Source organism: Natrix helvetica (genome assembly GCF_964273705.1).
Source record: "Natrix helvetica genome assembly, chromosome: 1".
NCBI classification, from domain to species: domain Eukaryota; kingdom Metazoa; phylum Chordata; class Lepidosauria; order Squamata; family Natricidae; genus Natrix; species Natrix helvetica.
The window spans coordinates 230,493,352-230,520,990 of NC_138548.1; the positions used below are offsets into that span (position 1 = coordinate 230,493,352).

General features: G+C 39.2%; 1 protein-coding gene across 5 annotated transcripts; it reads left to right on the forward strand.

The window, feature by feature from the left end:
• Positions 1–194: 194 nt before the first annotated feature.
• RAB5B (RAB5B, member RAS oncogene family) lies at positions 195–27,633 on the forward strand. Of its 5 annotated transcripts, none has more exons than XM_081933780.1 (6): positions 195–306; positions 15,818–16,120; positions 17,446–17,597; positions 20,385–20,507; positions 23,969–24,062; positions 27,381–27,633. In XM_081933780.1, the coding sequence occupies exons 2-6, from the start codon at positions 15,958–15,960 to the stop codon at positions 27,491–27,493; spliced, it is 645 nt and encodes a 214-aa protein (XP_081789906.1). In that variant the 5' UTR covers positions 195–306; positions 15,818–15,957; the 3' UTR covers positions 27,494–27,633. The 5 variants fall into 5 exon arrangements, with proteins under 5 accessions (XP_081789906.1, XP_081789904.1, XP_081789903.1 ...); XM_081933778.1 differs by having other exon boundaries at positions 222–373; XM_081933777.1 differs by lacking the exon at positions 195–306 and adding an exon at positions 315–436.
• Positions 27,634–27,639: the final 6 nt, after the last annotated feature.

Genomic DNA, 27,639 nt, shown 5'->3' on the forward strand with positions numbered 1-27,639 from the left:
GCAATATCAGCTACAGAGAGCGCTGTGATTGGTTGGCTCCGCCCCTCTTGGGTCACCTTATTTGTTGTTTATGATAACTCTCGAATCGGCGTCCTTTCTACTGGCTGGTGTACTCGTCGATTAAAACCCCACTTGTCTTTTCAATTGGCTGGAAGCTTTTTAACTCGCCATTCCGCCTCCTTCGCTGCATTGGTGCTTGGAGCCGCTTGCCCGTCCCTTCCCTTCGCGGAGTTCCAATTAGCTAGATGAGGCAAGGGTGCGGTTTCCCGTCAGGCGATTGGTGGAGAGCACGTTCTAGCGCCCCAGGTGCCTGGCGGCCATTGGTTTAGAAGGCAGCCTAACTCCGCCTTCCGGCACAGAAGGTTTGGTTGAGGTAGTTTGTTTGTGTGCGAAACAGTCGAGGGCCGCGAAGTGGGGGGAGCCACTGCCGTCTCAGGTACCTATGTGGGGGCTGTTAGGCCGCGCCGGGCTGTCCGGCGGCTTCTCAGCGGATCGTTTTGGCTTCCTGGCAAGCGGTTCCCTCAGACCGCAGTGGCTGGACTACGCCGGGGCTGGAGGATGGGCTTGGGCCGTTCGTCCCGGCAGCGGGGGGGGGGGGAGCCAGAGGAGGGGAGTGGGCTTGGCTAGCGAGTCCTTCTGACGGGGCGGCCTTGTGGCTGTGGGGGTAGGAGACGAGACTGGGGTGGGAACACGGACGGCCCAAGAGGTTAATTGGAGGCCCCGGCTGGTCTGGTGGACGTGGGCCTGCCCCTTTTTCCAACCGGCTACCAACTTGGAGAGGGTGGTGGCCTGGAGAAGCCCGAAGTAAGGTGAAGCGAAAAGGCCTCTTGACAACCAGGGGCAGCTGGTCGAGGCCGAGCCGGAGGGGAGAAGGACGTCGGCTAACGTTAAGAATTGGGCTAGGAGGAGGGCGAGTGCGAAGCGGGGGTCGCCGGGCCGCGGAGTGTCGTAAAGGGGAACATACCCGTCGGAATGGCGACTGTCTCCTCCCGGGCGATGTTTTCTGTGTTTGTGTCTGGCCTTTCTGACGTAGGGAACCGACCGGGCCGAGTTACGAAGACTTGCTGTTTCGGTGGGGGCGGGGAGGATCGGAATAATAAAACGGGCCCTAGTGAGCAGTTGAGGGGTTATTAATCGATGCGTAGTTGAGGGATAAACTCTGCGGAAAGAGGGGGGGGTCGTTCTCGCACAGTAGTCGGCTCGATATTGTTATGCTTGCCTGGGTTTTAAAGAGGTTAGGAATAATGGCTAGTGGGGAATAGGTTGCATGCTTACTCATTAGTAAAAATCTGGATGGCGTAGGAGGGACCCATCCAAGCTTCCTAGCCTGCCTTCTTGGCGTTGGGAAAGCAGAACTTTGTACTACCGCGATAGCCGGTGAACTTAACAGTTGTTTAGCATTTTGCTAGCTGTTGTACGATCCGAGCTTGGTTTCCTGACTTGTTAAAAGCTTTTTTTTTTGCCCGTTTATCTTTCCGTGTTTTCTTTCTGTTGAAAGATTTATGTCTTCTCATAGCACTGAATCCCCCCCACCTTCCATCGGTTTCTTCATCAATTATGGTTTTTTTCTTCAATGTAAGTCACCTAGGAGGGGCAAAATGGTTTTGCCCTTTCAAAGAAGAGTTACCGATTGCATGGTCAGCAATCGCAGAGTGTGTGTGATTCGGTTTAAATTTATGGTAATAGATAGGCATGGGTGATGCTTTTTACTAATCCTTGTAATTAAGCTCTGAAAGGCATATTGAGGCCTCCTGGATGTTTTAAGGTTCTTTTCCCTTAAAGTTGTACTTCATTAAAAATGCATTGATGTAGGAAAGCTGCCCAGAAAACTAGGGGGAAGAGGGAAGGAGCTCCCATGTTCCTTATTAAATCAGTATGAGAAGTAGACTTAAGCCAATATGCAGTGCTTAATGTATCCTACATCCAAAAGATACTATAAGGCTTTGATAGCTGATGGAAATGCATTGATACCAAGCTTAAAACTTAGATGTGTGCAGTTATGAAGAATAACTGAATGGATTTCCATATACTTTATTATGGCTTATTTAAGAAATTGTGACTTCCTAGATTGATTTATCCTGAATCCACACAGGTGTAGAACTAGATTCTGGAAGGACACACTCTTGGAGTTTAGCAGTAAACTTTATATTGTTTAATGTGAGAAACTTTCTTTTAATCTTCACAAAATTTCTCTGGTTTTATCATTATTGTTCTTAGACATTGTTGCAACTTTTTTTGTTGAACAGGGAACTGATTTTTCTAAGCTCTTGATGAGATGCGAGTATTATCGGTATAACTGAGATCAAATAATGTATACAAAGATAAATGATAAAATGATAAGTTAGTGTAGAGGTGCATTACTATTACTTAAAATTGATGGTGAGTTGACTTGTGAACCCATATTTTTGGCCAGTACTATATGTCTTCCATTTTCAGTTTGACTCTGCACTTGTCTTTTCCCTCCATTAAAATTATAATTTTAAAAGTATATTTAGATTCTTAGGTTACATATTTTGTTTCAAATTTCATCCTTCCATATTTTTTTCTGTATATTTAATTCTTTCTTTGCAAAAAGATTTCAACTGTCTTCCTACTGTCTATAGGTGTGCATTTGCTTACAAGTTTTAAAAATGTCACATTACTAGTTTTGGATAATAGTATTCCTTACTGATAACAAATCTTTTTCCCATTGTGGAAAATAGTGGATTTAACTTGTCACTTTACATGACATACACCTTGGAATCTAAAAACTAGAAGTTCTTCATCTTGGAAAAACATCTTACTTTTTTTTTTTTGTTAAACTGGGTAATTTGCTAATTGTATGCTAATACTGATCACGAAAGAAATCAAAAGCTTTAATGGGTTTTACAGTTATGCTTTAAGTGCTATATGTAGTAAGGGAAAATTATCTTCATAATGTGCTTTTAAGCTTTCTCTTGAGTATAAATCAGGAATTTAGAAACAATGCTGACTGACCTTGGGGTCTGTATCATTCCTTACTGATACTAGGAGACTAGGTTCCTTCTCCTGGTTGGCCTGTATAGTATAATCAGACAACTTCTTGACTTGAGCTATTTGAAAGTGAAGTGCTTTGTCTTAATCTGAGTGAATAAGTTTTTGTTGGTAAGGAGCTCTTTAACTCTAGAGTATTGGATATATTTGCAATATGTAATTTCTGCTAGGATTTAATAACCCTTGTATTTTCTTTCTTCTTTGTATATTAATCTGTTTTACTTTTTATCCCTTGTCAGCAAAGAGACAAGCTAACATTGAATCTGTTTTTAAATAAGATGAGCTCTGTGTACAAGGAGTTCCATGTGTACAAGGAGTTCCACATTAAACAATATAAAGTAGCTTTTCTGTTTAGGTCTGCAACCTGAGTCTGCATAGTGGTTCTCTCTTGATCAGGATATAAGGAAGGAACCTACTTAAAAATAGGTAAGGGCTAATCATTTTAGGACTGAGGTATAACCAGTATTTTGAACTTATTTATTGAAAGCAATGTAAATATTAGAGCAGTAGGAACATTTGCTTGCTGTTGTTATCAGCTCTTCTTGGAAGATGAGGTATTGCTTTTAGGGGTCACTTGCAAAGGTGGAATGTATTTTTATATAAATTCTCTCATACTAACAGAGTCTTTATGTTACTAAGGAGTTGATCCAAATGGGAAAGAGAACTGATTAGGTAGGTTGAATGTTCAAGCAGTTGGAAACAGTCTCCGATTCTCTCTAGCTTGTCAAAATTCAACAATATAGAACTTAAATGGTAGAAAAGATGTCCAAGGAACTGCACAGTAATAATTTTATTGAACTGAAGGCCAGAAAATTTAATTGAATACTTTAATTAGATATTTTTAGTGTTATCAACTTCAACTTCTTGAAATCAAACATATCCTTTTAAAGAGCTTTTTATTCTTTTTTAATGTGTAGCATGTATGCTACCAGATCTTTTTATTATCCCTGTCTTATGCACATCACCTATATACATGCTATTTGCCTATTGTACTACTTACCCATATATGACTCTTACATAATTTTACTAACTGAACAGGTCTGCTTAGGCAATTAAAGGGGAATTGTGCCTTGGGATGGAGAGGCATATATAAACATATGCATGGATAAATATTTACAAAGGTGAGTGTTCCTGATTTCAGGCAGAAAAGGGTCGTTTTTCTTTAGAAGAAAAGAAGGTGACATGTTTATACATGTGGTTTGAAATTAATGACAGTTTTTGTTAACTAGAGTTCTCCAGTGTATATTTGCTGCTTTAATGAAATGTCTACGTTGTCATTTCAATTAGGTCTAGCTGAAGATTTAGTGTGAGGATAGGCCTGTAAATTGCGAAATATATTAATGTTAGTGGTTAGTAGGTACCCTAACAAGATATCCTTGCACATAATCAGATCTTTAAAGAATATATTACAAATATTGTTAGGGAGTCATTTTTTAAAATTAAAAATTACTTATACCAGATTGTTCATTTCATATTGTCACAACCAAAACCTTAGTTTCAGCACCTCGAAACTAACTTGTTTAGCTGTAAATAAAGCTCAAAATTTCATACCCAAGAGATAGATTGTTAGATGGTCTCAACCTCAGTTATATCAATATCTTAGTAGTGGTTAAATGTATTTTCAGAATATAAAAGGAAGGATTTCTGAAAAAAGATCATTCTGATTTACATTTTGGATGTAGTAGCAACTGGTATCAAGGTTTTAAAAGAAAAAGATTGACTCTTAACAAATAGATGCACAAATGGTTAATCGTAACTCATTAATGCTGGCAAAAATAAATGCTTGCCCCATCTTAACTAATGCTCCATATGTAAAAATTCATTACTATTCATGTTGTGTCCAGTTTACCACATTATCTTCTGTATCTTTGCTGTCCAAAGGTTAGAGTTTCTTGGCTAAATTTCTTTATTCTGTGTCCCAAGGAGAGTTTCTTTTCCTGCAGAAAACTGCCTAATATATATAGTTCAGAAAGGGCCTTCACTGGAGCAAGATAGGAAGTGTTAATCTTATTTTTTCCAGTTCTAATTTAGTCAGAAGGAAATACAAGTTGTACAGAAGAAGAACACTGCCAGGTTTTGAGTGAGTTGCAGAAAAATCAGAATGGACTCGTGAACTACTGCTGACAGTAGTGGTTTGCTAAAACAGTGGGTTTGAATTGAAATAATAATGACACACCAGTTCCAGTGTAACAGAAAAGATATGAATCTTGTTTTGACAAATCTCTGCAAACTTGTATTGAGATTGCTAAACTTGGATTATATATATGAGCAAAATGATAGGTGAGTTGTCTTCGTAAAAATGGAATGAAATAATCTTAAGGACAGAATTATTTAGGCATATAAAATTGATGAGTTGAACATTATTCTGGTATTATTATGATAATATTTTTCCCAGAAAGTCTGTACAGGGAGTCCAACATTAAGAATGTCCATTTTAAAGACAACTCCTTTGAATCAAACCTCTGAAACGGCTTAATGATTTCATGAGCTTCATGAAATAGTGCATACCTTTTTAATAGAGTATACAGTCTGTTTTCAATGGTTCATGGAAGCATTGTGTGGCTTCAGCTATTCATCGGCTCAAGGAAGGTAAATGCTATCCACCATTTTGAGTCAGTTTACTTTGTCTTTAGAATGGGAAACGATTGAATTCCAGTGGTTGAATTGGGGCTCTCCTTGCTGGAAATCTCTCTCTCTTCTAACTCAGTTTTAAATATGAAGCTTAAAATTGTAAACAAGTTTGTTGCTTTACTGTGCATCCCTGATGTGCAAAAGTACAACTATAATTACCTGTTTTAACTGAAATAACAAATTTTGGATTAAAGACGGAGTTAGGGGAACGGAGCTTGTTCTTAACCTGGGGACTGTCTGTAGAACCTACCCAGATCTTTAAACACTGTATCTGAAAAAAAAAAAAACCTTTTATTTCCTACGAATTAATTTTAATCACAAGGGACCAAGGGAAATGATCTAGAACCATTTGTTGTAAACTGAAGCAAATCTATCGTTATATTTTAAATATTGTATGCTACCTTTCTAGGGAAAACCCATCAGTGGAACCTCTAAACAAGAATCTCATGGCTAACAAAGGAGCTATAATCAAAGACTCCAGTTTAGCTCTAACATTGGCTGTGTAGAATTATAAAACGACTCAAAAATAACATTCTTTGTAAATAATGAACATAAATAATGAATAACGACTGGTGAACATATCTCCCAAGACATATGAAATTTAATTCTGGACTTCTTATTATGCAAGCTTACAAAAAACTATTTGTATTCTTCAGCATTTGGTGGATAAGATAAAATGCTTGACTTTTCCATTGCCAGCCATCTTAATTGTATACTATAAGAATCTAGTATACATCTAATGTAGAATGAAGAGTGAAATCAGAATCAATGTTACATTATATGAGGAAAAAATTTCCAAGGAACTATTAACAATTCCAGATTTTTTTCTACATTCAGATGGTTAATCAGCATTAGGAATTCCATCAAAGAAAATGGCAGAAATAGTCCTATATCCTACATGATAATTTCTTTACTTGCTTTCTGATTTTTATTTATTAGTGTTACTGGCTTCAGAAACAAAGCTAATCATTTTAACTATACATAGCCATTTGCCCAAGGATATCAAATGTTTGATTCTCCTTGCTTTTAGTCTGATATTCCTTTTAATTCTGATTGCTAATGATAAGACTGGTGATGTCACCCACTGCTAAATTGTCTTTGAGTTTCATGCTAATTTCCTGTGTTTCCACACTTTTAGAATCGAGATGATTAATAGCATAAACCACAGAGACTATTTTCATCTGGTATTAACAGAGAAGAGTGGGATAATTCAGTGTCCAACCAACTTCAGAAAGGCTTTGCTTCCACAATTCAATGTATTATATGGATAATATAGAGATACCATAACCCAAGAATCTGGGTAACTTATTGTGAAAAATCAAGGCAGTGCAAGCTGTTGAGTTGTATGAAAGATATGACATCACATTTGGATATAAAAATTCTTAGGTCAAATACATTTCATCAGTTTAATAGGATAAATTGGATGAACTATTGAAAGATCTATTGGTAGTCCTTGACTTATGACCAGTTGCATAATGATCGTTCAAAGTTACAACATTCAAAAATTGTGACTTCTTGAACTTATGACTACACACCACTACCTGATACACACACACACACACACACACACACACACGGTCATGTGATTGCGTTTTGAGTGCTTAGCAAGCAGCCTGCAATTATGACCGATTATAGTGTGGTCATATGATTGAGTGTTCTGAACTTTTAACTATTTTCTGGCAAAACAATATGCATTGGATGAGCTGTATTCAGATTTATGACAATGTGATTCGCTTAATGACTGCAGATTCACTTAACATAAATATGTTTATGAAATTGAATCTGGTAATATGTCTTATGACCACAATGACCTATGACCAAAATTCTGGGCTCTATTGTCATAAATTGAAGACTACCTATAAAACATATTGTGAAAAAAAACCTGAGCAACTTGTAGATGAATTTATATATCTCGGAATTTGGTTAAATGGATGGAGTTAGGATAGAAAATGGGTGGAGAAATTTTAAGATGTTCAGATGTTGTCAGAAGTGTGTGTGTGCGTGCGTGCATGCACACATTCAGACGAATGAATAAATGACAATGACTGCATATAAGAGTATATAGTCTACTTGGCTATATACAAGTGAGAATTGAGTATGAGAGTTGAAACATACAAATACGTTGAAGTAATCCAATCTTAATGATGTAGGATATCACAAAGAGATGCTTAAGAATGAATGAGTGATGAATGAATGTGAATTCAGTACAAAAGCGAGTGACCATTACATGGAGCCTCATCATGTAGGTAGAATAAATGATTGTTGAATTACAAAATAAATATTTGAAGAAAGATTGAAATAATTGTGAGAAAAGGAATGGATAAAAGAGATGCTTGATGGAATCCTGTAAAACAGATATGAGACGTTCAAAGAAAGTCTATGAAATATTGCGTAGAATCTAAATATACTGGAACTAAGGTTAGAAAAGTATGGTGAGGTATATTGAATCATGTTGGTGTCAAATAAATCTAGTCAGATTTCCTCTCCTGTTTTTTCTTTGTCTTACTAGTTTATTTCCCCCCCTACATTTTGCATAAGGTTGCTTATCCCAAAAGGGATGAATATATCTATGTCATTATTAATTCAGTTATTTGTCCAGCCAATATGTTTATACATGGGTGTTTGAAATATTAATCTTTTTACTGCATTTTCATTTCAATCTGTACCTTGCCTCTAACTGGAATGTGGCTGATAAATTCTTGTTATTTTGGCTTATAGTCAGTATGTAATGGCTTTGCACAGTTAGTAACAACGTTTCCTAATCAGATCACCTCTAAAAGTACCTGATTAAATCACCTAGAAGGCATTTTGAAGCCTGTTGCAGCAGATATAGCAAAGTCTCAAGGCAAAATATACTAGTCCTGGGTTTCTGCTGAATAAGAAAATGGACTTTGACTTTGCTGTAAGGATGACTGTTAAAAAAGAAAAAGACTTCCTAAAATAATTTCTAGGAACAGAAACCATTCTGGCAGTTTCTTCTATTTCTTTGAGATATTTCTGGTAAAGAAATAATAATACTTTTAATTGAAGTATTTTAATTTTATTTTCATTAATACCAGATAAGTTATTTTACTATATTTTTGTGGAATGATATAATTTACCTTTAATATCTAACCTGTAACACCGTCAAATGGAAGCAAATTGGATTAACTCCTGTGTGTGCTATAAATTTTTTCCTAATAAGGATTCTATACAGTAGGTTCATACTGTGACCATAAGTGAACTGCTAGATATGTTAAAAAGTCTAGGAATCTTTTTGAAAATTTAGGTGATTGCAGCATAATGTGTTCGCCAGTTTGTGCTAGAATAGACAAGTATCAGCTATACGAAAGCTTGTCTTAAGAAGTACGGGTAGGACACCAACACCTTCATTTTTCAGCTCCTTTATAGTTAAATTAAGGTCTTGAAAAAGATTTAGCTGTATTTAAAGTTGCTGGGTGACATCTAATAGTTTACTTGACCTTAAGTCTATGGAACTCTTTCAAAAGTTCTTTTTCACATCATTCTTTTTCACATCAGTTCATACAAACCAGCTGTCTCCAAAAGTTAAACTAACTCTGGAGGTTTTTTCCAGGTGTGTGTGGATGCTTGTTAAAATGCACCTGACTCTCTTGTCATGTGCGTCCATACATGCATATAGTTTGGCCTCTTTCAATCTGATTATCTTAATGTGTTGAATGACAGCCCACTTAATTCTTGGTTGTCATGCCCAGGTTTTATATTGGTTCTATGCATTAGACTAGCTTAGAAACCAGGAGATTGTGAGTTCTAGTTTCATCTAAGACATGAAAGCCAGCTGGGTGACTTTGGGCCAGTCACACTCTCTCAACCTACTCCACCTCACAGGATGGTTATGGTGGGGAAAATAGGAGGAAGGAGTATTAGGTATGTTCACCACCTTACAATACAATACAATAGCAGAGTTGGAAGGGACCTTGGAGGTCTTCTAGTCCAACCCCCTGCCTAGGCAGGAAACCCTGTACCGTTTCAGACAGATGGCTATCCAACATCTTCTTAAAGACTTCCAGTGTTGGGGCATTCACAACTTCTGGAGGCAAGCTGTTCCACGGATTAATTGTTCTAACTGTCAGGAAATTTCTCCTCAGTTCTAGGTTGCTTCTCTCCTTGATTAGTTTCATCCATTGCTTCTTCTCCTGCCCTCAGGTGCTTTGGAGAATAGCTTGACTCTCTTTTCTTTGTGGCAACCCCTGAGATATTGGAAGACTGCTATCACGTCTCTCCTAGGGCCTTGAATTATTCATAAAGTAATAAAGATGAGATATAAAATATAATGTAACAATATAATCTATATAGAATGCACTGAATTGACAAGAGTAAGAATACCATTGATAATTACTGAATCCCATCAAAGATCAATCTAGTCCAGCAATGTGGCCAATCAGAAGCCTGTGACAAGTGCACAAAATGAATGTGAAAACAATATAACGTGTTTCCTCCAAAATAAGACCTCCCCGGATAATAAGCCCAATTGGACATGTGCTAAAATAAGCCCTCCCCTGAAAATATTTAACTGCATGTGCAGCCAGTCCCTGCCATTTGCTGGGGGAAAGGGGGGACATGCCCAATGCGCCCCACAGGCACCTGCCATCCACACAGAACGGCCTCTTGGAGGCCACTCCTGTAAATCCTAGCTACCGCGCCCCTTCTCTTAGTGGCGGCTACAAAAAGAGCAGCAGGCCCAGCGATGCTAGGGCTAGCAAGAGTGTGCCAGAAACAGACAGAACCTCCAGCCCTCTTTGGATCAGTTGATCTGCAGGCTGCGGGCTGAGGTTAAGGGGCCTCCTGGACCTCAAAAATAATAAGACCTCCCCAAAAATAAGTCCAAGCGCTTATTTTGGGGGGGGAATAAGACCCTGTTTTATTTTTGGGGAAACACGGTATTTTTTCATTGTAGGTTCCTACCATCTAGTGCCGTGATGGTGAACCTATGGCACGTATAGCCATTTGTTAGGGCACACGAGGCGGTGCCCTGTTAGCTCCAGCGTGCATGCACATACTGGCCAGCTGACTTTGGCCTTCGTTTTTTGCTCTCCGGAGGCTTCCCTGAAGCTCTGGAGGGCAAAAAACTGCCCTATGGGCAACCCGGAAATCCATTCCTGAACTTCTGGATTGCCCATAGGATTGTTTTTCGTCCTCTGAGCCTCCGGAGGGGGAGGCCGTTTTCACCCTCCCCAGGCTTCTAGAAAGCCTCGGGACCCTGGGGAGGGTGAAAAATGGGTCCATCATGCGCCAAAAGCGGGGGGGAGTGGGCGTCGCACATGCATACATGAGGTTGAGTGCATAGAATTATGGGTGTGGGCACACCTGCGCACGACACTCCCCCCCCCCCGTGCTCACCTCGCTTTTGGCAAGCAATGGGGAAAAGGTTAGCTGTCACTGATCTAGTGTGATGGTTGTTTAGCTATGATATCATTAATAGCTTTAGTCTTTCATAAGGATGTGTTATCTTGTAAAATGCCTAAACTAATATTTGTGTTCTATTGGGTTTTTTTTTTTTGGTCCATTTCCAGTTTGAATTATCTTTTCTCATCTTCCCGTATGAAACCTTTCCATGGGCGTGTGCCTCTGATTGTTTTACAGTAACATGTGACTAAAACTAGAATGCTTCTATCCATAGCTTGTGTTTGCTACAAGGGCTTCCAAATAAGGTTCTTTTCTTTGTAAAGAAAAGTAGTATAAAATTACATATTAGAGTTTTTTTGTCAGTTGTAATTTCAGCAGTCTTTTCATCAATGCTTGAATATTGTATTGGGTTTGATCTCCAGTTTTAGATTAATCTCATAGTAACAGGTTTCCCCACATTATGCTATGTATAATTTGAATAAACGATTACAGTGAGTTTATGCAACAACCTATGCAAGGAAACGGCTTAATGCACTGTATGAATCAGGCCACAATTGCAAGAACAAAGCTTCATGAGTAATTTCCTTTAAAAAACATTAAGAGTTTTTTGATTACAGTAAAAACTAATACCAACTAAAGTTGGAGAAAAAGAAGAAAAGAGAAAAATAAATGCAACCCCCCCCACAAAGAAAATAATTATATAAAGTGATTTGAAATTTCATCACAACAGAGATAAACACATTTAATAACTCCTCACCCCCTATAAGGTTAAACAGATATCTCTTCATTCCATATGCCATTCCTTATCTATGTCAAGTCCATAAAACATCAAATTTTCAATCCAGCAAAACATCCATAAAGGATTGCAAGGACCAAATGTGTTATTTCAACCTTGATTAAATAAACTCTTAACAGTAAATAAACTCTTTTGCTGTTAACAGTCTTAATCTTTAACTCAATCAAATATAGTCGTAGGATTTGATTTCAATTCTCTTTTATCTCCTCACCCAGATTTCTTCAAGGCTTTCGCAATCCTATTTTGTAAATCCACTAAGAAGGCATTTTCCAAGTCATTTCTTGATTCATCATTTATATTTCCCCTTTCATTCTTAAAACTGCAGCCAGTTTCTTTTATATATCCAGTAAAACATCATTTTCAAAATCATCCGTTTGGCCTGTCATTTGTAGTTCCACTTTTGGTACTTTCTCTGTCTTGTTAGATAATCCTCCCCCCACATCTGTCATTCCTTAACTTCTTTTGGACATAGTCCATAGAAGCAGACGTCATTACTGACAGTTTTGATATTGTAGTTACTAGTTTCTGGCTCCATTCTTCAAATATTTCTTTTTAATATTTCCAATGTTATAATGTTTTGTTGCATGAGTAATTTCCTAAAACCTTAAGAGTCAGGAAATGTCTTAGTATAATTTCCAGTTGTATGATGGTAATTGTACTTTTGTTTTGGCTTACAGTTTCCCCTTATATCATCTTACTGCGCCCAATGAAACTTTGGAATAAATTCTTAAATATTGGAGAACATACATCCAAACAGAATTTATCCACATTTCAAAATATGTACATTCCTCATTTTCAGAAGTCTCACACCAAACTACCATTATATTGAAAGTAGAATCTCGTTATTAATTAGAGAATTTGAACTCATAAATTGTTGGTAGATTTTCATTTCTTGACTGTCCAAAGCGTCTAGATCAGTGGTTCTCAACCTTCCTAATGCCGCGACCCTTTAATACAGCTCCTCATGTTGTGATGACCCCCAACCATAAGATTATTTTATGTTTTCCATATTTTTTCAAAAATATGTGTTTTCCAATGGTCTTAGGCGACCCCCGTGAAAGGGTCGTTCGACCCCCAAAGGGGTCCCGACCCACAGGTTGAGAACCACTGATCTGTATCATGTTGCTGTCACGTGATGTATCACAATGTTTTCCCCCTTTGTGGAGCTGGGAGAGGGGCGTGGCCTGCATATGATGTATCCGCCCCGCAGGCTGCCAGTTTGACATCCCTGATCTAGATGATATGTGAAAGTTACTTATTGGCTGCATTCATGCATTGTGGTGAACTATGATTTGTTGAGCCAGGATCAGTCCTACAGATAAGCAAAATAATAAACTTGTTCAGCCAGTTCCTAGGTTATTTTCCTTCTTTCTTTAGCTTTTTCCTTTCTTGTATTTCTATGGGTTGCCTTGGTGGAGAACATACCTCGACCGTAAGCCTTGAAGCCCATTTCTACTTTATTTCATATCTCAACTACAATCCATAACTGAACATTAAAACGTGGTTTCAAGAATGAGGTCATTGCCATAGAACAAGTTATGACTTCTTTGCTCCCATTCGCATATACAAAGTAAAATGAACTACCCTCTGCAGATCTGAACACAATTTATACTGTAATCAGCATGGTGCTAAAACTTAATATGTTGTAAACCTAATGGGAATTCAGCCATTGTGCTTCATAAACCATTGTTTATGATCTAATACAACATGTGAACTTAGCATAACTATGCCGTTGCTTAGAATTAATAACGACTTGATTGAGCACATAATCAGAAGTAAGTAAATATATAATAAATAAAGCAATACATAAATAAAATTACATATTATCAATATACAATTTTAATATATACAGGTATATATATATATCCACGACTTACATTAGTTTATTTGGCAACTATTTGGAGTTACAACAGCATTGAAAAAAATTATGACCATTTTCGCACTTTTGACCTTTGCAGCATCCCCATGATCAGGTGTTCAAAATTCAGATGCTCGACATCTGACTCCTACTTATGACTATTGCTGTGTCCCAAGGTCATGTGATCAGATTTTGCAACCTTCTGACAAGCAAAATCAATGGGGAGGCCAGATTCACTCAACAACGGGGTTACTAATTTAACAACTGCAGTGGTTCACTTAACAACTGTGGCAAGAAAGTTCGTAAAATGGGGCAAAACTCACTTAACAAATACCTCACTTAACAACTGGAATTCTGGACTCCACTGTGGCTGTAGGTCAAGGACTAGCTGTATACTTGCATACACAGGAACTTTAAGCCATTGTTCAACAGGCCTTAATGGTTTTCGTCTGAATAGTATGCTAAGTTATAGTGGGTGAGTATTTCTCAAAATGGATCTGGGTCCAGCATTGCTTTGCAGAGCCAGAAGCATACTTTTTTTCTATCTCCTTGCTTCCATTCTGACAATAGAAAAAGAATTACAGACAAATAGCTTGAAACTTGATTGAAAAAAGATTGCCAGAGATCGAAAAAGGTAAAGAAAGCATACAAGTAATTGATTAGTTTTCTTCTTACTAAACGTTTCTTTCACAAAATTATTTCTCTCAGTGATAGGTTTCCTACACTTGTCATATTAAGAATTGCCTGGCCTTTGTAATTTTTAGTTTTCTCCTCAAGTGGACCCTAAAGAGCAGAACGCAGAGAAGTCCTGTTCTAGATATATCTTGCATCATATGTAAATCATACGATAGAGTTCCCTTCAGTGTAGACATATTAAGATGCTAGTTCACTTCCTGGGGGTCAGAAGTTCATTCCTGGTTTTTTTCCCTAAGCGTTCAGGACGATTTGGGTTCTTTTTCTTGTTTGTGCATCCAGAACAATAATAGAATTTAAAATAGAAAGAATTGAGCAGGCAGCACGTTCAGTTAGTTTAATATGTGGTTATTTATGCCAAAGATAACAGTTTGTTCTGCGAAAAATGTGTGTCTCAGTGGTGTCAGATGGATGCAGTGGGAAACAACGTGGAGCTTCTGGGTGGATTTTGAGGACTTTACAGTTGTGATCTATTTTATTCTCAGATAATTCTCAAAAATACTGTAATAATGGGATATCTAAGAATTTGCAAAGCTCAGCTTCTGTATATGTCATGCACTTTATTCCAATGCAAATATTAATCTTTAAATCAGGTTGGGTATGAAGAAAAATTCACCTGGAAAAAAAAATTGACGAAAACTGATCTTTTCTACGTTAATGAAGTTTGCAGGGACAGTTTGCCTATAAATCTTGGCAGATTTCTAATGACACTGAGATGTTAAGTGCAGTTCTAATGTAATATTTGCCCGAGTTCAATGATGTAGCAGCCTTTTGGGTCTTTCTCTGGTCATCACATGATGTGACAGACATTCCATGCCAAGAGCTGCTTGCTACACCTTAAGGAATGCAGGCAAGAAAGAGATCTGCATGAGTTGCTGACTCATTGATCACAGAGATTCAACACACACATGGTGGTGCTTTTCTTTCTAGTTTTTACTCCGGAAGGCTGATATTTTTAAAGGTTTGGTTTCTACTGGGATCCGTTTGAAAAATAATTTCTTTCTTAAAGATTGGGCACTGGGACTTCAGGGTTTTGACTCCTATGTGCAGTGCTTAGGTAAAATACAAGGGAGAGCAAGAATCTAATCTTGTTTGTTGAGTTTATTTTAATTGACTCGGATGGTCTGGTCCGCTTATGGGCTAAACCCTGTTACACATAAAACAAGGGGAAAAGAATATTATATCTCTGCTTGCAAGTCCTTTTATTTTATTTATTTATTTTGGAAAATTTATAGAGTGCTCATTTGGTCACAGTGACTTTAGGTGGCTTACAGTTGCCTTTTTCATTTCATACATGGAAAAACTAACCTCGTTATCCCAATGTGACTTGAGTTACATTGAAGTAATTTTGTTACTCAGTTCTCCCATGTCATCCCCTTAATATATTTGCACTAGAGCCAAATCCAAACCTTTCTGGTCCCCTTCACAGATTAAAACATTAACTAAGCTATTTCTTATTTCAGAAGTCAGCTACTTGGTACTGGAAAAAATTGTCATCCTGTTCGAAGCAGGTGGAGCAAAAAATTCCTACGTGTCAAACTCTGGTCAGTGGCGGTAGTTCTTTGCATTGGCTGGAGCACCCGTTGCTCTTGGAGTCTAGGCCATGACCAGCAGAGGAGCTGCCAGGCCGAATGGGCAATCACAAGCCAGCAAGATCTGCCAGTTCAAGCTAGTACTGTTGGGTGAATCAGCAGTAGGCAAGTCCAGCCTGGTGCTGCGTTTTGTCAAGGGGCAGTTCCACGAATACCAGGAGAGCACCATTGGAGGTAAGGAGGCTTCTGCATGCAATCTTTCTTCTTCCAAGAAATAACATCTATAACTTAAGTGTTAGATCACACCCGGGCATTTTATGACGTAGGCCACACCTGGTCCATGAGGGATTCCAATTGAGTCTGTGGCAGCGGGGGATGGGGCATCAGAGTAGCGGTGGGGGGAGGGACGAGTGGCAATGCCCTCCAGAACAGTTTCTCAGTTTCCCATGTGGCCCCTTGGGATATTAATTGCCCACCCCTGCTTTAAAAATTCCCTAAATGCTAGCCTTGCTATATTAGGATACTAAGATTTATTTGTATGCTTCCTAATTCATCCCAAAGTACTCTGTTCCTCATCTTCAAGAATTCCAGTGGGATATTGATGAGATATAATCTAATGCAGTGATTATTTCATTTTTTTTCATTTTAATAAATTTACAGACATTTCTAAAATTCTGTTTTCACTTTGTCATTATCAGGTACTGAGTAGCTTAATGAGAAAAAATGAATTTCAACAATAGTAGGATCAGGTTGCAGCAATACAAAATTAACAGAAGTGAAGGGGTCTGAATACTTTCTGAATGCACTGTAAATAAACAAATAACAATAAGCCATTATTTCATTGAACTCAGTTTAACAACACTCATTTTAAAATGTGTGCTATATAACTCTAAAGTTTTATTTTGTCTATAAAAAACTATATATGGAGTGATAAGCTCTTCACTGCTTTTTAAAATTATATTTTAAAATAATGAACTTGTAAAAATAACTCAGTAACTTTCCCATAATTGCTTTGATAAGGGTGCTTATCAAAGCAATTAAAAACTTTTTTTATAGGGATATCCTTATGATCACTGAGTCATTAAAAGCCTTCATAAGCTTTATTTATGTATGAACATTACATTTTTGCAAATTAAAACCTAAGGTTTCCTTTAAAAATACTATTTAAATGTGAAGATGTTTTTTGTTGGTAATTAGGATAGGAAAAGATCTAAAATTCAGTACCAATTAGAGACATGTAGGAAGAAAGTTTGTTTTTCTTCATATTGTTCTGAGAATTTTCAGGCATGCGTTTCTTTATCTTACTTCCAAATAATTTAATCCTAAGAAGCTGCGTCATATGATTTCTACCTGTCTAGCTGGCTAGAATAAAAAGTCTAACACACCCTTTACTTTTGTGTGTAGCCCTGTACCAGTTACCCCTTACATAATTAGATAGGCATTCAAAAATGACCTCCAACAATTTGATGACCAAACACCTTAGTAATCTTGTATTTAAATATAAAGGATTGTACCTGTTATGTTCTCATCTCAGTAACTGACTTTCTGTTGTTTTACAGCGGCTTTCCTCACACAGTCTGTCTGTCTAGATGATACAACGGTAAAGTTTGAAATCTGGGATACAGCTGGTCAGGAAAGATACCACAGTTTGGCTCCAATGTATTACCGAGGGGCTCAGGCTGCCATTGTGGTATATGACATAACCAACCAAGTAAGTTTTTACTGTTTGCTAATGTGCAGATATGGTGGGAGGGGGTATTGTTTATAGGAAGGGACTGCTAAATTTGAAATGAATTCCCTTTTCCAATTAGTTACTATGTCAGGAAAAAAAAACAAGAAACATGGTTTAATGACTTATGTGCTTACAGCAGCAAGAATTAATTTTGTTCAATGTTCAAAAGAAGGATACAATTCTGCCAGTCTATGTTCCCTCTAATTTTTTTTCAATGTGAACAGAAACGTATAGTGTTTGAGCAGCACATTTTCATGCCTGAGCACCTGAATTTTTTTCACAGATGTCACCTAAGACAACAACGAAATCAGTATTATTTGAAACTCAAAGTTAAGTTTCTTCAAGGTACCCGCTTAATTCAAAGTGTTATATAAAATCAGTATCACTTAACAATGCTCCTGCTTAGCAACCAAAATGTTGGCTCAGAAACTCTGGCATTTGAAGCACGCAAGTCTTAAAGCTGTCAAATTAAAAGACCCTTGCACCCGTAACCCTTTAGAAAAAAAACCCCAGGGGTGTTCAAACTTGACAGCTTTAAGACTTGTGGACCTCAACTCCCAGAATTCCTCCTCCAGCCATGTTGGCTCAGGAACTCTGGCATTGAAGCACGCAAGTCTTAAAGCTGTCAAGTTACAAGATCCTTGCACCCCTAACCCTTTAGGAAAAAAAACGCAGGGGTCTTCAAACCTGACAGCTTTAAGACTTGTCGACTTCAATTCCCAGAATTCCTCCTCCATTCATGTTGCAGCGATGTCATCTGCATGGATATGCTCCATCTTTGGTTTCTTCATTGTGGGCAGGGCTGCAGCTGAAGATGTCGACGAGCCCCCGCCACCACCAGAATAACTGCTGCCACCTCCTCCTCCTCCAGTGCTGTTAGAGGAGGAGGAGGTGGCAGCAGTTATTCCGGTGGTGCCGGGGCTTTGGGGCTTCACAACTACCGTCAGTTGCCCCGTGCTCATCAAAACAAGTCCGGGGAGGTCCTTTGCGGGCGGCCAGTTCTAGCCGCCTGCAAAGGACCTCCCCAGCTTCCGGAGCCTGTGGCAATAGAAATCACTGCGCGGCAGTTGCAAACTGCTCCGCGGTGTTTTCTTGCCACGTGCGCGGCCACGCAGCCGCGCACCTTAGAGGGAACATTGCTGCCAGTATATGATAAAACTTGGAGAATATGCAACAAGGGCAAAACTAACAATACATGTACATAGACAAGTTTAAATTTAAGCAAGAATGGTACCCCTATATACACATATCACTGCAAATATAATCACCTATAGTTTGGTTTCTAAGGGGGCTTTAATCTTTACAAACATTGCAAATTAGTGTGATATTTCAGGTTTTTTTTTTCTTTTTAATAAATTTACTGACATTTCTAAAATCCTGTTTTCACTTTGTCATTGTGGGGTACTGAGTGTAGATTAATGAGGAGAAAAATGAATTTCAACAATTATAGAATCAGGCTGCCGCATAACAAAAATGAATTTCAACAATTATAGAACCAGGCTGCCGCACAACAAAAAGTGAAGGTGATCCGAATACTTTTTGAATGTACTATATGTGTCAGTGTTTTTTTTCCATCTTTTCCAATGCTATATTTAACTTTGAAAAAAAATTATACTTGTAATATTGATTTCCTAAATTACAATCAACATTGAAAAAATACATACGTTTTCTTTTCTCTTTACTTCCAATGTTATGTGATATCTATATAAAAGAATATCAAGAATTTCATTATATTATCTAATTTCATTTCATTGAAATAATATAATGCAGGTAATCCTTGATTTATGACCACAATTGAGATTGGAGTTTTCATTATAAATTAGTGTAGTTGTAAAGCGAGCCATTATGTGATCCGATCAGATTTGATAATCATTTTTATTACAGTTGTTTAGTGAATCATCATGGTCATTAAGCAAAACATGGTCATTAAGCAAATCCAGTTTTCATGTTACTTGCCAGAAACTGGCTGGAAAGGTTGTGAATTGTGACCACAGCATGATGCAAGATTGCAGAATGCTGCAATCAGTCGTAAATGTGAGCCGATTGCCAAGTACCTGAATTGCGATCATGTGACTGTGATAATGGCAGTAGTTAGAAGTGTGAGAAGAGGACGTAAGTCACTTTTTCAGAGGTGGTCATAACGTTCAACCATTGTTAAATGAATAGTTGGAAGTGAAGGATTACCTACATATCAAGATTTATAATAATTCAATAAAAAGGGGAAAAAACAATTTGCCACTTGATCTGTGGGCAGTCCTTAACTTACAACTGGTTTCTTAGCAACTTTTTGAGGTTAACAATTCTCTCAAAAGCTACTTACAACTTGGTTCCGAAATTTTGAGGGCATAGTCATGAGACTCCATTTTGGACATGGTGAACAATGAGTTCATTTTAACCCTCACCACAAAAAAAAAATGTAAAATAGGGTCAGTCGCATGATGATATGCTTTACAATTATCATAACTTAACCTGCAATGGGCAGGCTCCATTATGGTACTAAATCGAGGACTCCCTGAACTGAGATTAATAATAGGAGAAGAATATTACCTTTGTGATGTCGTCTTTTCATGGCTTCCTAATGGTATTTGGCCCCTATGGGAAATGAAATGCTGATGTAGTTACACTTTGAATCCAGAAGGTCTCCTTTTATTCCATGAAAATTAGCCAGTTTGAGTAACTTCTGAAATATTGTTTGGTAGTAATTTAGAAATATATTTTTTCTTTTGTCTGTATTTTTGACATTCTGTTGTCTGTCTTTTCTGAAAGGAAACATTTGCACGAGCAAAAACATGGGTGAAAGAACTCCAACGGCAAGCTAGCCCAAATATTGTTATAGCCTTAGCAGGAAATAAGGCTGATCTTGCCAACAAGCGCATGGTAGAATATGAAGTAAGTGATATCTTTTGATTAAGATTAACTTTGAACAGAAGTTAGTTAGTTCATGGTAAGGTAGTGGCTTCTATAATTCTGTAAGGCTAAAGCACATGTCCAGGTAAATGGTGTTAGCTCTGCCTTTCTTTGGATCAAAGAAAATTGAGATAGCCTAGAGCCGTGATGGCGAACCTATGGCACGCGTGCCAGAGGTGGCACATGGAGCCATTTCTTAGGGCACGCGAGGCATTGGCCTTACAGCGCCAGCGCGCATGCGCACGCTGGCCAGCTGATTTTAGCCTTCCTTTTTGCTCTGCAGCGGTTTCCCTGAAGCTCCGGAGGGCGAAAAATAACCCAACACACAAACCGGAAGTTCGGGGACTGACTTCCGGTTTGCACATTGGGGGTGTTTTTTCTCCCTCCGGAGGCTTCAGGAAGATAGTTACACTCCATAGAATCAAGTTATTGGTAACAGCTTTATTGGACTGAGCCTCTGTAGAGATTAATGGAAGAGAGGGAGATAATATTTTATCAATGGGGAGGTTTTGGAAATGAGGCTGAAGATGTGAGCGGAGCAGCTGGAGGTTTAGTTTACATCTGCGAGGGCAATCAGATGTAACTGCTCGGTGTGTTGATACTATTACTGAGGCTGCCAGACTGCCCGCAGTTCTCCTTCCGACGGCAGTCCGACGCCCTCAGTAATAGTAGTAATACAGGTAGCAGCAACAGCAGTTTCTTTGGCAAGAAACACACAGACACACACACACACACACACAGCCATCCGCCACTGCGCACTAAAGAAGGCTCTGCCCGGCTGCCTCTTTCCTATGCTCCCTTCCCACCAGAGATTCCGCTCAGCAATCTCCCCCTCTCCACCTGCCCGCCCCTGTGTCTCTTGGGAGCAGAAAACTCGGGGAGCGGGTGTAAATAGGGCGAAAGCTGCCAGGTGTACTTATTTGAATGGAAGGGAGCAGAGGGATTTTGGAAAGCTGGGGCATCAGGATGCTGCCCCTGCATTGAGGAGCTTAACTTGATCTCACCTCCATGACGGAGGGAGAATATTAACGATGGCAAGCAGTGGATCCCCCCCCACACACACACAGCATGAAGTTCTTCTGAGATAATGCAGAGTAAGTCCGAGCTGAGGATGAGACAGTCATAAGCCACAGCAACCTCCTGGCTGTGCTGAGAACTGTGTGATTCTTGTTCCAAAGAACTTGCTTTCCAGGCAGCAGGATTGGCTCTAGTGATCTGAGCCAAATTCCGTATTTCTTGCTTGCATTTACTTTTGATTTCATTTGTCTCCAAATGCAAGTTCTGAACTTCCAGGCTGCCCGTAGGGCCATTTTTCGCCCTCAGAGGCTTCAGGGAAGCCTCCGGAGGGCCTCTGTGGTGGGAGGGTGGGGGGGCTGTTTTCGCCCTCCCAAGGCTCCTAGTAAGCCTCTGGAACCTGGGCAACAAATGTGTCCATCCGCAAAAATAGGAGGGCAGGTCACACGTCCATGCGTGTGGTGGGTGTCACGCGCATATCATTATGGGTGTGGCACGCCAGCGCATGACCCCTCTGTGCTCCCCCCGCTTTTGGCAAGCAATAGCAAAAAGGTTTGCCATCGCTGCCTAGAGCTTTCCTAGTTTGTCCAGTTCGAATTCCATGACTTAATCTCTATTTTGTGTGGTATTTGCCCGTTTGTTAGCTTTTGGACAAGAATAGGACTGACCACTATTGGGCTAAGCCAGTGCTTCTCAATTATTTTCTGTCATGCCCCCCCTAGGAAGAAGAAAACATTTTGCGCCCCCCGCGCGACTGTAAATAGTATCATTTGTCTATAAAATTGTTATAAGTACACCTCTGCATAACACTGTATCCTTATTAACGTATAAGAGAATAAAAAGAAAGAAATGTGGATCAATTTACAACAAAGAATAGCTTTATTAACTAGCAGAAAAGATTTAAAGGAGCACAGGATTTAAAGGAACACAATATTAAAAAAAACTTTAACCTGCAAAACAAAAATATATAAAATAATTTGAGCTGAGCCCCCCTTTACGGAGCCTCGTGCCCCCCCCGGGGGGCCCGCCCCACTATTTGAGAAGCACTGGGCTAAGCTAATACTGAATCAGAATTTGGAACCATCTGGTTTAGTATTTTCAACTCTTGTCTTTCTGATTCCTGGGGCAAATATCTTTTAGCTTTGTCCTTTTAATGAGAGAGAACTAGGATTAACCTTTAGAGTTTCTGCATTGAAGGATTCCCACCCCCACCCCCAAAAAATCTTGCAAATGTTCTGTTTTATTTTATACTTAATACTTTACATACCTCTAACATAAAGCAGATTTGCCACATTTTGTGATAAGGCTTTTACCTTGAGCTACATGCTGTACTTTACACATAAGAGGGAATTACTACTTGGGAGATATCCTTACACTGATCATTTGGTCCAAAGGAACTACATAATGTCAGTTCTGAATAGTCACAGTATATAAATATTGTAATTGGGAATGTGAGGAAGATTAAAATTTAAGAAGGGGAGGTTTGCAAATGATAAAGCAACAAGAAAAAAAGCTCAGATCTACAGAATAAAGAATCCCTCAATCATTTTTGGAAAAAAAATAACTTCAAAATGATGACAACAAAGATGGTTTATGTACTTGAAATTGTGAAGCAAAGTAAGTGTTGGAATGCAATTACTTGGATGTTCAGTATTAAAATTAGCAGTTTTTTATCACAGTTATGACCAGCAATTCACAGCAATGTACTACTTGTTGTCATAACGCAGTATCATACAATCTCACTAGGAAGTGATAATAATAAATATAAGAATTCAAAATAACATTTTTCATCAAGGAATTTCTAATTTGCCTCCTGAACCCTTGTGGTGACTACACTCTTAAAACTTTTATAGTCTTCATGCCATTCTCAATACTCTCCATGTCTTATGAAGCAGCTAGAAATAATTTTTATTAAATTAATAATGAAATAAAAACAGGTCCAGATTTCATAGGAATAAAATAGAATCAGCAATAATAATATACAATGTTGCAAGCTGTTTTGTAATCACTGTATATAATATCTTTCTTTCTAGCCCCCCCCCCCATGTACATTTTTCTCTTAATCCTTACAACAACCTAAGATACAGCATTTTAAATCTAAGATAGGCTCTGAAGCTCAGATATCATTTGCAGTTTGTTTCCAAACTACAGTCTTAGAAAGTAATCTTTGTATGATATTCCTTTATATCTGGCATTATGACAAAGATTCTAGATTGAAATAGGTTTCAGGTAAATATTTGTCAGCTTTAGTAGAAAAGAGAACATGCTCTCTCTTTCCATTCCTTAAAAATTCCTCAGATTCGGAGGATTTGTATTTGGTATTCTGTATTTTAAGCAATGAACATTGTTGTCCACTTTGCTTTGTCTAATTTAGAGCATCAAATTTGTCTAAAGTTTAATCTGTATTTTTCTGTCTTATTGTCCTGCAGGAGGCCCAGGCTTATGCAGATGATAACAGTCTATTGTTTATGGAGACATCAGCCAAGACAGCAATGAACGTTAATGATCTCTTCCTGGCAATAGGTAATGTGCAAGACATTCATTACATTACAGATGGTCCTTGACTTAAGACCATTCCCTTAATAACAGTTCAAATTAACGTTGGCCGTTCTGACTGTAGCAAAGGGTTGCACCTGTGCCCATACATGTGATTACAATCACTTGGCAAGGGCCCTGTGATCCTGTGATCGCCATATGCAATCTCCCCTGCTGGCTTCCTCAGAAAGTCTTGGACTTCAGAGGAAGAATATTCAGCCCCTGAGTAGTGAGATGCTCACATACATCCTGTGCTGGGCCTCCCCTACCCTCCTGAGGCACCCCACACTTCTTATCTTATGCGCTACCTCTCTGTTCTGGTGCTGAAAATCCTTCCTGCCAAAATCCAAGCAGGACTTTCAGTGCCAGAGGAAAGAGACACTTGTGCATGACCTCTGCCAAGTCTCCCAGAGTCTTCCCGCCCCCTCAGAGGCAGCCCACATTCCTTACCTGACACTCTGTTCACTTAACAATCCACGAGATCACTTAATGACCACAACCAGTAGCGCCAGGATTGCAGTCACGCAATCTTAGTGAAGCAGTCACGCGACAACTTTTTTAACGACTGACAATCCAGTCCCAATTGTGGGCATCAATTGAAAACTGCCTATAGTTACCTTTGGCTTGTTAAGAAGTTAGGGTTTCACATCAAGCTCTTCATCTTGATAGTTAGCTGTTTCCTCCGTGTGAAACTGCCTCTTGTTTAAAGATGTTTGCAAAGAACTACTAATTAGAACGCATGTGGGGAAATATTCTCCAGCTAGCCTTTTTTTTAATAGATGTAAATATTTTCTGAAGAGAATGGGAACCATTTGCAATTATTTCCACAGGCTTTATCTTACACGTCATTTAGCATCCCTCACCCTTCGCCACTCTGGTTGTAAACTTTTAATTTCAGCAATTTCTGCAGGGTCGCAAACTCTGAACCCTGATTTAGAGCTTACATGTCCTTCCCTCCTAATGGCTTTCATGTTCTTAGCATGGTCAAGACGGAGAAAGTGAAACAGGTACCAGCTATGCTTCCTAACTGTTCTCAGAATTTGTGCCCTTTGAGGATCTCAGCTGCTTACCATTGAAATCATCTGTAAATTGTAGTTCTGCGGTTAGTCAGCTAGCAGGGGGCAGCAAAAGACTCTTGGTTTCTCTTCAGGATTTGCTCAGTGCTAGCAAGTGAATTATAGTTCCTTATTTCAGCCTATTCTGTATAAATTATTAGCATAATGCTTGTTGATGCCAGGAGCTGCACTTAGCTTTTAAGTGGTATATTGAGAGCTACACTCCAGAGGGTGAGATTAAATTACTTAATTTAGGCTTAGATATATTTTTTCCATCCATCTATTTAATAATCTCCGCCCCTCAAATTAAATTACAATTTTGGAACAAGTTTTGGAATTCTCTGGACTTCTATACTTGTATACAACCCTGGGATCATACACTGTGCACCTCTGGTGTAAGTAATTATGAGTTTTTTAAAAAAAATTCTAAAGAAATACCCCCCTCCAGCTAACCAAGTTTGAATATTGGGGTGCAGGGTGTTTTAAACCGTCCCCTTATAAATTCCACTTTAGTAGAAGTATAACACTTCACTGCATTATAGTCCTTTGCAATTCTGGTTTTCATGTGATGTTACCTATTTTTAGTATTCAGTATAATATGTATTTGAATTTTAATTTCAAAATTTCTACAACAGATGAAAATATTGGAGTTACCATTTCAGTGCAAACCTGCTATTTCAGTGCACTTAGGCTCACTGCTGTTATTCCAATAATTGACCATATAAGAGCAGGAACCATTTGGGTAGCCAGTGCTGCAGAAACCTGACATCACTGGTACTTTCTTTATTCTTTATTGATGTCAGAAGCTGGCACTAAACCTCAGCAGCATCAACACTGCAGAGAATTCATTGGGAATGTTTTCTAGCCCAGGATCTTTCAGATTTTTGGGCAGCCAGATGGGTGGCATATATAAATAGTGTCCCCAGAACCCTGTGGTTCTGCAAGAACTTGATGGGGCTTCCTGAGAGATGTCCACTCAAGCACAATCAGTTTTCTGTCACTACAATTTTGCCTGTTGATCAGAGACTCTGGGATTTTTTTTTATCTAAAGCATGATGGCGAACCTCTTAACCTCTCCGTGGGCACACAAGCCATTGCCCCAGCTCAGCTCCACCACACATGCTGGCCAGCTGATTTTCAGGTCTCTGCCGCACATGCACAAGGAGTGGGGCCCATGTGGGAGACACGCATGCATGAGCAGGGGGTGGTCTCACATGCGTGAGGGAAGAGAGAGCACAGTGGGGGCACGGCCCCCTGTGGCCTGTTTTTGGTCCCAGGAAGCTTCAGGGAGGCCTACGAAGCCCAAAACGGCACGGAGGTGCAGTGCCCCCCACTCGTGGCCCGTTTTTGTTCCCAGGAGGCTGCAGAGAGACCTACGAGGCCCAAAATGGGGCAGGGCGGGGTGTCGGCATGCATGCGCAGGAGGTTGGGACGCGTAGGGGGGTGTCGCACATGCATTGCATTATGGGTGAGGAGACACGCATATGTGCTGCTGTGCGCTTGCGCTTTTGGGACGCAACGACAAATAGGTTAGCCACCACTGACCTAAAAGTTCTCACAACTTGAAAAAGTATGAAAACCTCTACTTTAGGCAATTAAATATAGATGAATTTGCAAAGTGAAACTTTCATGTCTCGTATGTCTTCTAAATAATTCCAGAAAAAAAGAGTGAGTTCACTTGGAGCACAGAGTGATGCGACAGATACAATTTAGCTAAGATCCATTTGGTTTGTGATTAAACAAGCTGTGGGTACCATAACGTTCAACTACATAATGCTGTTATATCGGTGATTGTCTAGCAAGCGCCTTATACTCAGAGAATGCATATTCAGGAAGAATCGCTTAGTATAAACTATCCTGAAGTATTTTAATTAACATGCTCCTAACACGCTATCTCATTTGGATGGCTTAAGTTCATTTGCTCTACTTTTGATTTTTGTGTTTTAATTTTGTAGGCTGTCTTCGAAGACCGATTTTAGAAGGCCAAGAGTTGATACATTATTAATATTTAAATATGTGTGAATTATGGAACAAAGCAACATATCAATAAAGCAATGCAAGTAATGCAAACCAATGCAGAAAAGCAATCCAGGAGGGAGCCCAAATAGGCTTCCCAAATAAGTTTGAACTTGCCAGATGAAGGCCAGTAAGGGGGCTCTGCAATGCAAAATGTATCTTATTTATTCAGAATTCTGTGGGATAAAATGCGGCCATTGCTCTTCCTCAGTAATGTGTTTCTCTGTTCTTCCAGCTAAGAAGCTGCCAAAGAGCGAGCCCCAGAGCACAGGGGGTGCTGTGGGGCGGCGAGGTGTGGACCTTCATGAGCAGTCCCAGCAGAACAAGAGCCAGTGTTGTAGCAACTGAATGGTGGCGTTCAGGCAGCGAGAGATAAGATATAACCTCCATTTCTACCCCACTCCACCTCCCCTCCCTTCCAATAACAGCATTGGCACACTTGGAAGCCGTCCCTTCTCCTGAGAGCTCCGTTTAACTGCACTTCTAACGCTTCA